Genomic DNA, 15,780 nt, shown 5'->3' with positions numbered 1-15,780 from the left:
AGGTGGATCCCTTCTCTGTCAAGAAGCTGGTGACCCTCAGAGAGATCCCATGGCCATAGAAACTGAATACCTGCTGCCAACAACAGCAGTGCAATGAATTGTTAACCCAAAGAATCTGTCAAGTCCTCCTCAGGCCCGTGCACCTCACCAGCAGGATTGAGGAGATCACCACCTAGACCCCCATGCCCTTGACCACTTCCCCCAGAGCTCTGCAGTCACACTTTGTACTTCCTAGGTCACCCCTGGCAATATCTTCTGTGCCCACATGGAAGACCAGCAGGGGGAGGGACAGATGAGCCTCAGTAGTCTCTCTACAGCACCCCGAATGTGTGCTTCTAGCAAACAACAAATCTACATGGATAACAAATCAGGTCAACAGATGTGGGCCCCATCCCCTGCAGTTACTTCCACGCCTCACACCTGAGACCTGGAAGGTGCATCTGCCAGTGCTGGAAGTTAAGAAAAATTTTAAGTCTTTTAGTTTCCATGGTTTCACAATTATTTTCCCCTGTTAGGCTGGGATGCCACACTTCAATATAGCAAGGGACACAGTCCTGGGAATTTGAATTTCCAGTGCAGCATGCTTGCTTGCTGTTGTTCCAGAAGGCCTTGGGGCTCCTGGAGGTGACAGGCTGGCCAGCAACAGCCCTGGATGGGGGAAGAGGAGACAGATCTGGGGCAGAGAAGCTCCTACACCATGAACAGGTCATGGTGTTCCAATGCTCCCCTCAGCAAGGGTTCTCCCAAGCACTGTCCTTTCTCTCCTGTCTGCCACAAAGTGTGGCCTGATGCTTTTGAAAGACAGTTACATTTTATTCTTCCATGCTGGGGAAAATGCTATTTAATCATCTTTCTAAAATACTGCAAAGTAGTCAAGCAATAGGTGCTACATGACTGCATTTCCAAATAATTGCTTTCAAGAAGCCTTGAGTTTGTTCTGTATCATCAAAATTTCTAACTTCAGGCCCACAAACTCTTCCTTGAAAGGTCCCAGGACTTTGAAAACTATAGAAAGAAGTATCTACAGGAACCTGCTGAGATAAGCCTTGATACATACATGTTGCGAGCATTGATTGCTTGTCACTTAGTGATTTCATGCCTGTGAAAACACAGTAGATTAACATGTTTTCAGTTTATCCTACAATGAAAGATGGGGCGCTTTTTTCCTACCAGTGCAGATCTCAGCTTCATAAAATAATCCCTGGCACCTCTGTGGTAGACTGACCTCATGACAAGCAGAAATGGCAGACACAGCACACAATAATAAAGACAAGAAAGTTTACAGTGCTGGTGTAGTATTAGTATTCAAGATAAGGACATGTAAAAAACCCCTGCTTTAGAATGGAAATGCAAATGCATTCATATTTTTAAAGGTTTTATTTTGTCATCAGTGACAGGCACAAGAAAAATACCTTTTAAAAAAACATCCCTTTTAAATGTTATTTATAGTCCAATCCTTTCGAGTTCTGTTGCAACAGATGTGATACTTGGTCTCATGTTTTTCCTGGGGGACACAGCTGAATGGGATTCTGGGCAGAGTAAAAACCTGGACTTAACCTAACACTAATTGTAAATTGCGCTGCTTTTTACTCAACTTAACTGAAAGAGAACTGGTCTGCAAGAAATGCCCAAATGGCTCACTTAGAGTGGACCACTTACAGAGTACAGCTATGGGAGTCTGACAAACAGAAAAACACAACCTCGCATCCATGCTGAGCAAGATGAGGATTTAAGATGGTTTCAAAAAAGGTCAAAATGACTTCATGATTATGCCAGAGGAAAATGACTGGTTTTATCAAAAGACTTTTTATGACCATTTGTCAGAGGTCAATCCACTTGAGGTCAACAGGTCAGGCACTGTGATGCTGTGAAACCCTTGTTTCTACCACCCTGGTTGCAGCAATTCACTATTTCCTCTCACTATTTCCATCCAGCTCAGCAAAAACAAGAGCACCTCTTCTTTGGCCAATTTGCTTCCCTTTGAAACTCCACTCTCCCTTACTAAACAGGATCTTGCAGCAGCTGGAATATACCACAAAGAGTGTCCACACAGTTTGAGTACCATTTCTTAATTTTCCTGTATTTTTGGCTAATCTTTGTAGCTTGTAGTACCCCTAACTGTTGTTTGGGTTTTTGTCTTCTCTTGTTCATTTAGCTAAAAAATAGACAACAGCAGTTTCAGATACATGGCAGAAACATTTCTTAAGCATATAACTAAACATAATAGTGCCTAATACAATTCTGAAACAAGAAAATAAGATGGATATTCCAGGTACAAAACCTGCATGCACTTAAAAACAAAATGTGTGAAAAAAAGAGAGGCACATATAACTCTTGAATCTTGTATGGCATATGTACCAGTCAGACTTGCAGTGAATGTAAGCACAAAAAATGTAATTCTAGTTCAAAATACGGACTAGTACTCTTTATACTGATGCTTTTTCTGTATAGGTTGACTGCATGCTGGTAACTGGTTTACTCTGCACATGTCATACTAGGGGGCAGAGGCCATTCCTAACTAACCATAAATGTAGCAGACAAGACATGTAATGATTGCAAAAGAAATTTAACAATGCAGTTTAATCTAAGTCACACAGGTAAGAGAAGAGTAAACCAGCAGAACTGCTAATTACACTGGTTTAAAGTAAAACGTTTGTGTACAGGTAACTTTTGTATTACACCTTTGCTGATGTCCATTTTTATACATTCTGCTGGTTTGGCTCTCAAATACAAAAAAAAAAAAAACAAACCCAGTTTCAGTAAAATAAATCATTACAAGCAGAGCTTCCAAGGTGTTTTTCAGCTTTTGGTGGATGATCCAAACTCCCTCAATCCATCACAGAGGAATAATAAGTTCAGCACAGTGTAGGGCCTATAAGTATCTAAAGCACCCTCACCTCCTCAGCTAGGAGCAGCAGTCTTTTAGAACAACATCCATCAGTTCAAATGAGTACAATGTTCACTCTTATTTTAGGTGAATGTGTAAATACCTTCTGAGCTTTGTGATCTGATTTCTGAAACAGAAGAGCAAAAATGTAAAATATCACAGAATAAGGGCTTTATGTGACTTGAGAGACACAGATATCCAAATCCTCCCCTCTCAAACTTAATCACAGGATGAGTGAGACTAACAGCCTATTTCAGTATTCCCTTTTAGCCATATCTTTGAGATTAATTTCTATTCATTTCCCCAGTTTGTAGAGTAAAAAGAAAAGGAAGCTGTAAAATTATTTCAACATGTCTCTTGCCAGCCCAGGGTGGCTGAATTATTTTCACATTTTTGCAGGCCAAATGCCAAGGTTGTGGAGGACACACTGGCCTTCACATTTCAGGACACACACCCAATAACAGTGGCCTTGAATTGAGGAGGTGTGTCTCTCTCTCTAAGTTCTGAAAGCAGGTGATAGAGAGAAGAAGTAGGAATAAATGAGGGAACACACACATTAATACAAGAAGAGGATGTAGAGAAGAAAAGGGAGGCGCAAACATTTCTACATTTCCAAAACTGTTCATTGCCTCACAGACCACCACAGAACCTGACTGAAGACAGATCTTAACCCTTCTCTCCCTCAGGATTTCAGGTAGTGTAAATATTAATCTGAAAATAACTAGCTTTATTTCATAAGTCTTAAAAATGCACATAAAATTCTTTGGAACTGAGTGGTTTAATGATGGCATAAAAGTCACCCAGGGGAAAGGAGTGCTCATATTTTTTTTAAAAAAGTGTAGCCCTTAGGAAAACCCTGTGTCAAGGCACAGTGGTCAGAATGCAAGCCCAGGCTGGGCAAAACCTACAGTCTGGGAGGGCAGAAAGTTTCCTCCCCTGTAGGAAGGGTGCCCTAATCACCATGTACCAGTCAATTTAGGATCAGAGGGCTGAGAACAGGCTGCAGGAGAGAATGCACTCCTACTGATCCTGGAACTGAACATACAAACCAGCACGACTCTGTGGCAAGTGTTTTGAACTCTCAGCATGAGGTGTATTGGTTCAAGCCTCTGCTTTATAAATATCAAAGAACTACAGGATCAGGCATCCAGACTTTCCTTCCCAGATGACTGACATGGCTGGTAGACCAGTGAACCACACACATGTTCTCTCTCTCAAGCCTGAGAAATGATTGATTGCTGCATGCAGATTCAGTTCAGGTACTCTTTGGGATCAGGAGATGGAGATGTTGGTTTGAAATTCTTCAGGCAAAAATGTTCAGCTCAGCCCTGTTCCCTAGATATGATCTGGGAGTATCAGCATCTCCAGGCACAGCAGTAAAAGATACCTGATTTGTAGTTTCTAAAAGTGCTTAGGTATGAGCTAGGCTGAAGGGCATCCTACTCTGAAGCACTCCTGAGAAGACTTTGAAGCAGTTGTGGAGCCCTGAAAAGCTTTGAAATCATAACTCAAGAATCCCAGTGGCTCTGGGTATCTCTAACACTGCATGGCATCTGGCTTTAAGGATTGGAGCTTTTGATTTAAGCATGTAAATTGCAGGTGAAGGTAGACTTAAATGTCCACGTGCTGTTGTTGATCTAGTGCTTAACCTTTCACCTGATACCATCTTACACTGACTTTAGTACATGTTTTAGTAGTCCTTATACTGCTGAAGACAATGTAAATTTCTGAATTTATCCTAATATTTGTCAGTGGTATTAGACTGATCTAAAATATGCTAATAGGAAGCACAGGTTTGTTCTGGATCCACATATGGAAAATCAGTTTAATCCTGGGGTTCTTTTTTGTGTTTGCTTTGATTTTGTTTTGTAAAAGCACAGAAGAAGCAGCATGAATTCACCATTATTTTTCAGCAGGAAATAATAGCACAGGAAGTTTAAAGAAATAGGAAAAAGCTTAAAGCAGCACAATGACTAATGATTCTGTTTCACCCCCTCAGAACTGAAGAATAATTCTATGAGACATAAATAAATGAGTTTTTGAAATAAGTTTGGTCTGTGAAAATATTTCCAGCTAAAATCTTGCTCATCTATTGAAGAATAAAAAAAAGCTGAGGACATTGAGGAGTGATGGAGAAGGGAGAAATAATGCAGGTCTTAAAAACAGACCTACTAGCTGACTGTATTTGGTCTCTGTGCAGTATTTTACTCATTACAGGAACACCCTCACACCGTATCTGAGAGGCTGCAGGCAATCTCCCACTAGCAGCCTTGTATATTTTAAAAGAAGTGAAGAAGTAGTCATCACCTCTCTCTGACACTCATTTATCTCAGGCTGTATCAATGGAGTCTCTCTCAGTGTCAACCAACAGCTTTACTCTGGACCTTTACAAAAAGCTGAATGAAACTTCCAAAGGCCAAAACATTTTCTTTTCTCCTTGGAGTATTGCAACTGCTCTCGCCATGGTCTACCTGGGTGCCAAAGGTGACACTGCAACCCAGATGGCTGAGGTAAGCTCTGAAATTAGCAGTATATCTCTTTACAGATGGTTCCCACATAAATTGCCTTATTCTTCTGTCTATGGGGAACATTCATGCTGCCGGCAGTCCTGCAGGTCCCTGTTTTTCCACTTTATTTCCAAGATCTCCCTGCTCTGCGTTACCTCTAGATTTAGCTTACACTTACAGTTCCCAGAGCATTCTGCCAGAGGAAAGTTATTGACATTAGAGAATACTGCTGGTCTTTCTCAGAACTCCACCTTCCATTTTAATTGCACTTTGAACAGAGTAAGTCACCTGATATAGTGCTCAAATAGCAACGAAGAGACAACTTTATTAATAAAATTCATAGGGAGTTAACATATGCTAGAAAAAGGAAACCCCAGCTGGTTCTGGAATCAGTATATCTGCCTTCTCATACTGCATACCAAAGTTAGTAAGCTCTCTTATTGTATTGTTTGGCTGCACAGGAGCAGCACAAATACCTTTGCTTGTGACACAATTAGCCCATAAATAAGGTCATCTTCTCATGAACAACAGAGACACACTAGTACTGAAAATGTGATTTCACTTATGCCCACTTTTGCAGAACTTTGCAATCTTTGGACTCTTTGAGGTTATATGCATCTACTTAAAACACATCAAATGTAGTTTTACATTTCTGTCCCAGCAGTAAGACTCAGAAGTGCACTGTGCTCTTTGTTGTGTTTGGTCATGATCTGAAAATAAATTCCATGCAGCTAAACATAAACTGACCATTTATCTAAATAAATTCATGTTTGAACCATAATACTGATCTATTATTAAGCAGTAAATGTGTTTATATAGGAATGGTACAATTACAGAGACTAAATCGAGAGTAAGGTCCTCAATAACTTTAATAGACTCTCATTGAGCATGACTGGTGAATTACTGTAGAAAACTAACGTACTTTCGCAACCTTTGGACATATTTATCTTCAAAAAACAAGCCCCTTTTCTGAACATTTATCATCATCACAGGTTCTTCATTTTAACCAGACTGCAGGAGAAGAAGATTCATCTGAGACAACAAGGCCTTCTCTGGGGAGACCAAAGAAAAGAAAGATGGTATTTATTTCAAGAAAAGACTCAGAGAAAAAAATCTCAAAGAAAGGGATAGTTCATCACAACTACTGCTTTAGTCTTCTAACATTTGCTTGTCTTCAATCTGTATCTACTGTCTCACTTCAGTAAAAACTACCTATAGAAAGAGAAAAATCAAACAAGCAGATGTTACCATAAAACTCCTGAACTCAGGCCTTCAAACGCAGAACTTAGACATTAGCAGCATTTTTATTAGCCCTAATAATGTGCTACTTGGTAGTTAAAAACAACTCCTGAATTCCCACCTGACTCCCAGTCTTACCCAATAAACTGCCTTCCATCTTTCTCATGCATGAACACATCAGTCAAACAAAATTCTCCTTTAAGCTAACATGTGCTGATTCACTCTTGTTCATCAGCTCCTCAGAGACTTGCCACCAGGAGGAACTGCCCAGATCTTTTTCATCAAATAAACTCCCTAAGCAGTGAAAGGCTTGTAAACTCAAACAAGCCATGTTTATTTAGCACAGAAGCTAAAAGAAAACACAAAGAAACTAGATTAGACAAACTGGAAATAAAAGTGGCAAGGAGGTTATATCATTCTCTCCCTAGATGGTGGGGGATTAATCTTCAAGATGAATCATTACATCCACATTCATTTTAGCAACTCACTGACTTTCCAAGTTGTAGCAAAAAATCTGCCTAATCTGGTCCTTCAGACATTTCCCTCCATTCAGTCTGTTTCTAACTCCTTGTAAAATCCAATGTCTCCTATCCTGAGTCCTCCAGCTACCAAATTCTTTCCCATGTATCTTCCCTAGCAGCCAATGTCTCAGCATGAGTGAGAATAGACCAGAGCAAGGAATGCCACCTGCCCAGCCTTAGGACAACTCACCATGAGTCAGTGGCACACTCTCAGTGTCTCACATGCAGGGCATGGTATATGCCATGGAGGAGGAGACTGCACCCAAGCAGCTGGAGGGGAGCAGCTGATAGGTAGCAGCTGACAGGTAACAGCTTATTCCTCCATTAGTGAAGAAACAGCTGGCAAGGAACCTCATGCTCCCTAAAACCATCAACCCCTACCAGGACAAACTCCCTCCAAAATCCAAACAGCGACAACAAAATTCGTATGAAAACAGAGAAAATTGCATCAGTTGGTAAGTCCATGCCCTGGTATTAGTTTCTGTAAGAATAGTGCACCTCCTCAAAAGCCACAAGGCTGCCTTGATGGACCCTTGTGACACTGAAAATTAGGCCTGGCCACACTGAAATGAGGAAATTCAACTTCCTGGGTGCACCTTCAGCTGATGTCCTCAAAGGCCTACACAAGCACTGCAGAAACAGATCATTGCCCTACAGACAGAAAACAATTAGTTCAGTTATATATAGTGTTGCAAACATGCAACATACACAGAAAAGAGCTCCATCTCCTGAAATTCCTTTTAATTAAAACAGCCTGGGCATTTTAAATAACCACAGCAGGTGCAACACTTCAGAGAGAAAACAAATATTGCATATTCATTTGTGTCTCTTTCTAAGGATCCTGGGCACAAGCAAGCTGAAAACATCCACTCCGGCTTCAAAACACTCCTGTCTGCTATCAACAAACCCAGCAGCACCTACTTGCTGAAGAGTGCCAACCGGCTGTATGAGGAAAAGACCTACCCATTACTGCCTGTGAGTTGAACATTTTTACTTAAGAATATTTTGACGTTAAGAGGGATTGACAACAAAGACTTTCCAGGTGATAGCACTGTGGTTTAAGTGAGAGCATGAGGACAGCTGTATGGGGCCAGCCTTCCACAGACAAGATTTGTCTACAACAGCAGCCAACAGTTCAGGAAGTGTATGGGAACAAGGCATGCTGTGTAGTAATGTTTTGCCAGAATTTGCTCTGGTCACCAAGCAATCCGTAGCTCAGGGACTTCCTGAACCAGAGGGCATGTCTACTTAATAGACCTTGATGAGGCATTATTTCATGATTTTGCAGACTTGACTTTGGAGTCCATCACAACCCTCAGCAGCAGGAATTCCACAACTGAACTAATCACTGTGGATTCACTTGCCCATGTTTCTTGAGCCTGATAATTGTTGGCATCATTAATGTTTGGGTTTTTTTTGGTTTTTTTTCCTCTAAAGGACACTTCTCCATATCTCTGGTCATCCTCATCCCCGTCTCTGTATCTTCTATACTCTAGCACTTCTGAGACTAGAGATACCAGAGCTGCCCAGAGAACTCAATGGGCACACCATAGCTTTATACAGTGGCATTCTCATATTCTCTCTTTTGTTCCCTACTCCTTTCTTTGTAACTCTTAAAACTGTATTTGCCTTTTTGGATGCTAGTGGGCAGATTTTCTTCATGCAGCTGTCCCATCATAGCTTCAACACTTCATTCCTGAACAGTAATAGTCACTCTTTGTAGTGTACTCTTCACTGGATTGTTTATAAATATTTAAAAATATATATTTTAGTATAAATATTTAGATCTGTATTTTATAGAATAAATATTTTAGCACAGATCCCACATATCCTTGTGGTAGTCCAGTAGTAATAACCCCCTACTGCGAACATTATTTCCTCCTACTCTTGGTTTCCAGCTGTTTAAGCAAACAAGATCTATCTGTGTAGCCCCATGGATGCTCAGCCTTTGGTGAGAAGTCTTATAATATGCCTTCTGGTAATCCAAATAGACTGTAATGGCTCAACCTTCTTACTCACGTGCTTCCTAACACCTTCAAAAAAATTCCAACAGATTTGTGATTTAGGATTTCCTATTACAAAATGCTGTTGACACTCCTCCAATTCATCGTGTTTACCTATACACCCCATATGTACTCATGAGTTTGTAATTACCTGTATCTTTGAAATCTTTTTTTAAAAGCTGACGTTGTATTAATCATCTTACAATTTCTTGGAAGGTGGTTTTAAATGAGATTACTGTTCTTTGGAATTTTGATCTCCTGAGTAATTAGTAATTTGTCCTTCTGAGTGCTTATTGCTCATTTTCTTCATAATCCCATGTACCTATGCTTTACAGAGAATCTAGAAAATTTTCTGCTGGGAATCTCCATGAACTGTTTCACTGCAGACAAGATTGCAAATGTTAATTCTGCTTTTCTGCCATGACTTTATTCTACCAGAACATTCCCTTTATACCCGATCCTCTATTGTCCTCACAAATTCTTAGCAGGTTCCTCACCTCTGAAACAAACTAAAAGCCTTGTTTCAACTTAATATGAGACTATTTCCTTTTGTACTGAACTCTATATCCTGCAGCAGGAAAAAAGTATTTAAAATTATATAAAATGTAATTTTAAGAAATTTTTAAACACTGTGAAGAATGTTTGCTTCATAGGATATTTAAAAATTACAAATTTGTACTTTGGATTTCAAACAAAAAGTATCAGTTTCCTTGAGACTGAAGTTTGATCGCTCCTTACTTAATATTTAGCACAGAATGTATCAGGTCTTATTTTAAAGGTTACCCCATTTCACACAAATTATATTTTCTTCAATTATGTATTACCAGACTGTATAATCTGTTGAAGCAATTATTTCTAACATTTTATAACTCACAGTTAACTAAATAAGCATACATTTTACAATTCTATCTTTCAGAAATTCTTAAAGCTCATTACAAGCTATTACAATGCAAAGCCACAAGCTGTAAACTTTAAGACAGCTGCAGAACAAGCCAGAGCACTCATCAATTTGTGGGTTGAAAATGAAACTGAGAGTAAGTACCACTGTGATGGCTTTTTTCTTGTCCCACTTTCAAATTATGTGTATTTCCACATTTATTGCTCTTGCAGCCAAGGATCCATAAAAACTGGAAACTCAGGGGAATTGATGAGCAAAGTGCAGTTAAACAGCCTGAAGAATGCCTCTCTCCAAACCTAACTGCTGCTCCTTACAAGATCTTTCCCTTCATTTTTCATGCTGTAGCCTCTTCTGAATTATTGCAGTTCAGAGGGAGGCACAGGTAGATACTGAGTGGCTCCACTCTGATTAGTGAGGGTTTTACTTTGGCATTTTTCAGGTACTTGCAAGCAGCTCCACAGAACACGCAAGTTACTCCACTTTACTCGCTTTCCAATGCCATTTACCAGCAAAATGGCAATATTTTTTAAAAACAGATTTATACTTCAAAAGCCATTTTTACCATATGTACACCATGAAAAATGTACAGTAAGAAAACCTCCCAAATGCAAACACTTTTGTTATACAGGTAGGCACAGAGAAGGCACAATTAAAGTTGAAGAGTTACACAGTCACACTGGAATAATAGTCCTATCTGTCTGATTTTGAAGGGAAAATACAGGATCTGCTGCCTGCAGGATCTCTCAATTCCCGCACTATGTTGGTCTTAGTAAATGCCATTTATTTCAAAGGAAACTGGGAAAAGAAGTTTCTGGAGAAAAATACTTCTGAGATGCCCTTCAGACTGAGCAAGGTAAATTCCTTGTCTATATGCCTATTGTCATATGTTAATATGTCTATTACTGAACAGCTAGAAACCTCTAAATATTTCACCTGCATTCCATATGCCACTGCAACACTACTCACAGCCAGGCACAGGGTATAAAATCCGTGGTATAAACTCAGTGAGGACAGCAATTGTGAAAGTAAGTCAGTATTATCTTATTTATGCATATCCATGAGAATTTTCACTTTAATAGCTCTTTGATATCAAAACACTTGAACATCATGTTCTTAATACCACATAGCTTAAGGACAAGAGGAAATTGCCCTAAGTACCAAGGTCCCATTTTCAAAAGGGACGGAGTTGCTTTTGAGAGCAGTACTTACACACTACGTCTCTTTTTGCTTTTGAGACACAGTCTATACACTGAGTTCAAGGAAATGGAACTGGTTGTTCTTTCCTCACGTACCCTGGGTGTTGCATAAAACCTCAGAGGGAATTTTCATGGGGATTTGTTATTTTATCTGAGCGTGTGAGGATGATGTGTTCAGTATACACTGAGGGCATGTTACTGAGCTAACAGTATTTAAATGATCACGCACTGACGATTCACAGTAGCTGACTGCATGCATATTTTTGGACTGTGTCAAAGGCAAGCAAAACTATTTGCCAGTGGAAGCATGTATCTTGTTTGCACTTGTAATCTATACGTCAAACACCTTTTGTATGCCAGGCAATGTGAAGCAATTGTGTCGATGTGACTGTATATCCCAAACCTACTACGCTACATGGGCGGTTTTAGGATCTGTCATGGTACATAGTTGTGGTGGGTTGACCCTGGCTGGGAACCAGGTGCCCACCAAGCCTCTCTGTCACTCCCCCTTCTCAACAGGACAGGGGCAGAAAAACAGGGCAAAAAGCTCATCAGTCAAGATAAGGACAGGGAGATCATTTAGTAATTACCATCATGGGCAAAACAGACTCAAACTTAGGAAATTAATTTATTGCCAATTAGAGTAGATTAATGAAAAATAAGACCAAATATACACCTTCCTCCCACCCCTCCCCAGTCTCAACTTCACTCCCAGCTCTTCCACCTATTCCCCAAAGCAGTGTAGGTGGATGGGGAATGGGAGTTGCAGTCAGTTCATTACACGTTGTCTCTGACACTCCTTCCTTGTCACACTCTTCCCCTGCTCCAGTGTGGGGTCCCACCCATAGGATACAGTCCTTCATGTCCACTGAGGGTCCTTCCCAGGGGCTGCAGTTCTTCAAGAACTGCTCCAGAGTGGGTCCCTTCCACAGGGTGCAGTCCTTCAGGAACAGACTGCTCCAGCATGGGTCCCCTACGGGGTCACAGGTCCTGCCAGAAAACCTGCTCCAGCGTGGGCTCCTCTCCATGGGTCACAGGTGCTGCCAGGAGCCTGCTGCAGTGTGGGCTCACCATGGGTTGCAGCTTCCTTCAGGGAACATCCACGTGTTCCAGCACGGTGTCCTCCACGGGCTGCAGGGTGGGTATCTACCGCATCATGGCCTTCACCAGAGGCTACAGGGGAATCTCTGCTCCGGTGCCTAGAGCACCTCCTCCGTTTCCCTCCTCACTGACCTTGGTGCCTGCAGAGTTGTTTCTCTCACACTTTCTCACTCCCCTCTCCCAGCTGCCGTTGCACAGAGGTTTTTACCCCTTATTCAATGTGTTATCACAGAGATGCTACTAACATCATTGGCCAGCTGTCTTGGAGCCGGCTGGAACTGGCTCTGCCTGACATGGAGGCAGCTTCTGATATCTCCTCATACAAATCATCCCTGCAGGCTCCCTGCTACCAAAATCCTGCCATGTGAACCCAACACATTGGTGCACAGAGAGGGTTTAATTCACAGGGTACCTGACAGCAAAGTCTGCAAAGAGAGAAACTTTTGCACTGAAATAAAACAATGCAAAAGGAGAGAGTGGATATAGTAGTAAAAGCTCTGTGAGCTTAATACAGCATAGGAGTTCAGAAAGCTATGGGGTAATCCAATTCCATTTGGTAATCCGGTCTTCTATAGTTTGGTGAAGAGGAAAAGCCAGCACAGGTCACAGAAAATATGGTTCAGAGGCAAAGTGAGACAATCAGTATTGCTTGGAAGGATAAAATAGGCAAAGGAGCTGATGGCATCCAGGGGAAGAAAGTCAACATTTTTTCCTCTTAATCAAGGCCCTTCCTCCAAAAATGTAACCTGTGGGAGGAAACATGAAATACTTACAGTAGTTACTTGATTATCAACATTAATGCCTTTATTTTAAAATGAGAAATATATTACATATCATTCAGTCAGCAGGTGGATAGGATATGTGTCTATGCTGATTTTTTTGTAAAGATCCCAATGACTTTAAAAAGGGGGTGTATGTGACACTGTCCAAAGAAAATGGTACTGAGTATCCAAATGCATCTGAGTTTTGTACTTGTTTACAAATTTTTTCTTTCAGCTCAATGAAGCAAGTAAACTTTTCAATCCATATTAAGGAATGAAGTAACACTATTTCTTATGTCTGAATTTTTTCACAGACCAAAACTAAACCAGTACAGATGATGTTTCTGAGAGATGCATTTTTGATATTCCATGAAACAACCATGAAATTCAAAATCATTGAGCTGCCATATGTGGAAAATGAACTCAGTATGTTTGTTCTCTTACCAGATGACATCAGTGGTAACACTAATGGTCTGGAGCAGGTAAAACTGACCTACGTTGCATAATGTACACTATGAGACAGTAACAGATGAAAAGAATGAGGACAAATGAGCTTAAAAATCATGGTAGAATAGGTTCTGACATGTGCATACTCTGTTTCAAAAATTGTAACACCATGGTTTCTCAGTTTAGGATTCAGGGCATCTGATAACATTGCAAACATGGTATTTTACTCTAGGGATACCTCTAAAAACAATGTCCACACAACTGTCTTAGCCTATTTTTATCCTCTTTTCTATTGCCAGAATAGCACAAGAAAAGCAAGGACCAAGTCTGAATCTCTATGTCCTAGAGTTATCTTCTCCTGAGGGCTGTATTAATTAATTTTTATATCATTTGCAGTCCAGATTTGCACGTGATACTTTGTGGTGAGGTTTCTCAAACTAAGTGCTGACTATCCCGATCCAGAAGGTATCAACAGCCACTCAGGACCATGCCAGGATCAGTTTCAGATCCTAAACAGATCAGGGAAAACATTTTTTTATTTGTACCATGCATCCCATTTATGAACCACTACTAAGAGAAAAGTTAACCATATACACACATAGTAAGCGCCTATTAATATCATAATGAGTCACACATTGGAAAAAAGCAATATTCTTCACACCACATAAAAAAACCCCGAACAACCTACTCTGTGGATTCAGGCCTATATCTCACCACCTTAGTGAGTGTAGTCACTTGGCACTTTGCAGGATCATGCCCCATGAATATGGCACACATTCCAGCTGTACCCACTGCTGGTAGCTGGGCTTTGTTTTACATGTTCTTGATGAGCCACACTGCTGTGTGTGCATGTCTTGTTTCTGTGCCTCACATTCCAACTATTTTATCCCTCAACTCATTGTAGGTGGAAAGAGAGCTGACCTATGAAAAATTGGCTGAATGGACCAAATCGGCCAATATGATGAAAGCTGAAGTGGATCTGTACCTGCCCAAGTTGAAACTGGAAGAGAATTACGACCTTAAATCCACTTTGAGCAGCATGGGGATAAAAAATGCTTTTGACCCAGTTCAGGCTGATTTCACAGGGATGTCTGTGAAGAAGGATCTTTACATCTCAAAAGTTGTTCACAAAGCTTTTGTGGAGGTCAATGAAGAAGGCACTGAGGCAGCAGCTGCTACAGCTGTCCTGGTGCTGAGATCAAAAGCACCAACAATGACTTTTAAAGCTGACCACCCCTTTCTCTTCTTCATCCGACACAACAAATCACAAACCATCCTCTTCTTTGGCAGACTCTGCTCACCCTAGCCAGTTATTCCTTGCCCTGCAGAGCAGGAGATGCTTGCCAGGACAGAGGCAAACACCAAAACCTGAAGCTCCTGCTGCACCCTTTCTCCATCAGACCAAACACCCCAGGGCCTGAGGCACAGTTCCTCCTGTGCGTCCCTCCTACTCTCAAGGGACAACTACGGCAGTGTTAAGAGAAGTGCACCCTGCCTTTGCATCCACAGAGCAATCCTGGTCGTCATTCAGACCAGGCCATCAAGGGCAGCTCTGTCCTAACCACTAGTAGCTATGGCATATCTAGCCCTTCCCCTCACAGCAGTGTGTCTAAAATTACGCTAACACAACCCTCATGACTAGAGCCCCTGATCCAGATGTGGTTTTAGCACTGACTCCCAGCCTGCAGTTAGACCCAGCTCCTATTTAGCCCTCGATTAGGTCCTTGCATTACAGATGGGAGGCAGACCCTCCTTACCCCAGGCCCCAGCCATGCCTTTGCCCTCCTTCTGCATCCCAGCTGTAAATTTTCATCAGCTCCCACTTTAACCTCAAATTAGCTTCACATGCCACTCCACAGATTCCCTCAAATAAAATAAATAAATATACCTCTATAAGGGCTGTTTGCCTCACGCAGACCCTCACGTATGTGAGGAAGGGTCAAGCCTACATGGTCTCTGGCTCCAGCAACAGATCGCTTTGGTTCAAAACAACCCCTGCTTCAAGAATAATTAATAATAATCTCTCGTGGACTAGGGGTGTTTTCTGTCAGCTCTACCACGAGAGGGAGGCAGAGGTGGAAAATCACAGGCTGTGGCGAGGCGAGACACCAAGCGGGGAAGCTAACTGAGCGTTTTCCCCGGCGCTAGGCAGCAACCATTTTGTCGGCGGGGGCTCCGTTGCCTCCCTGTTCGCGGCGCGGGCGCGGCCGAGGGGGGCCG

At 41.4% G+C, this 15,780-nt stretch overlaps 1 protein-coding gene across 1 annotated transcript in view; it reads left to right on the top strand.

Moving 5' to 3' along the window:
* Window positions 1-3,480: 3,480 nt before the first annotated feature.
* The window catches only part of LOC113476055 (heterochromatin-associated protein MENT-like), a 22,396-nt gene continuing 10,096 nt past the window's right edge, over window positions 3,481-15,780 (top strand). Inside the window, exons 1-8 of the mRNA XM_026841381.1 lie at window positions 3,481-3,581; window positions 5,221-5,397; window positions 6,387-6,473; window positions 7,992-8,129; window positions 10,074-10,191; window positions 10,766-10,908; window positions 13,428-13,595; window positions 14,465-14,865. Coding sequence (XP_026697182.1) covers window positions 5,230-5,397; window positions 6,387-6,473; window positions 7,992-8,129; window positions 10,074-10,191; window positions 10,766-10,908; window positions 13,428-13,595; window positions 14,465-14,865 — 1,223 coding nt within the window. The 5' untranslated portion in view covers window positions 3,481-3,581; window positions 5,221-5,229. The remainder of the gene's footprint in view (window positions 3,582-5,220; window positions 5,398-6,386; window positions 6,474-7,991; window positions 8,130-10,073; window positions 10,192-10,765; window positions 10,909-13,427; window positions 13,596-14,464; window positions 14,866-15,780) is intronic.

This window comes from Athene cunicularia (genome assembly GCF_003259725.1).
Source record: "Athene cunicularia isolate RWA chromosome 2 unlocalized genomic scaffold, athCun1 chr2_part1, whole genome shotgun sequence".
Classification (NCBI taxonomy): Eukaryota; Metazoa; Chordata; class Aves; order Strigiformes; family Strigidae; genus Athene; species Athene cunicularia.
This window is presented reverse-complemented; position numbering and strand designations above follow the sequence as displayed.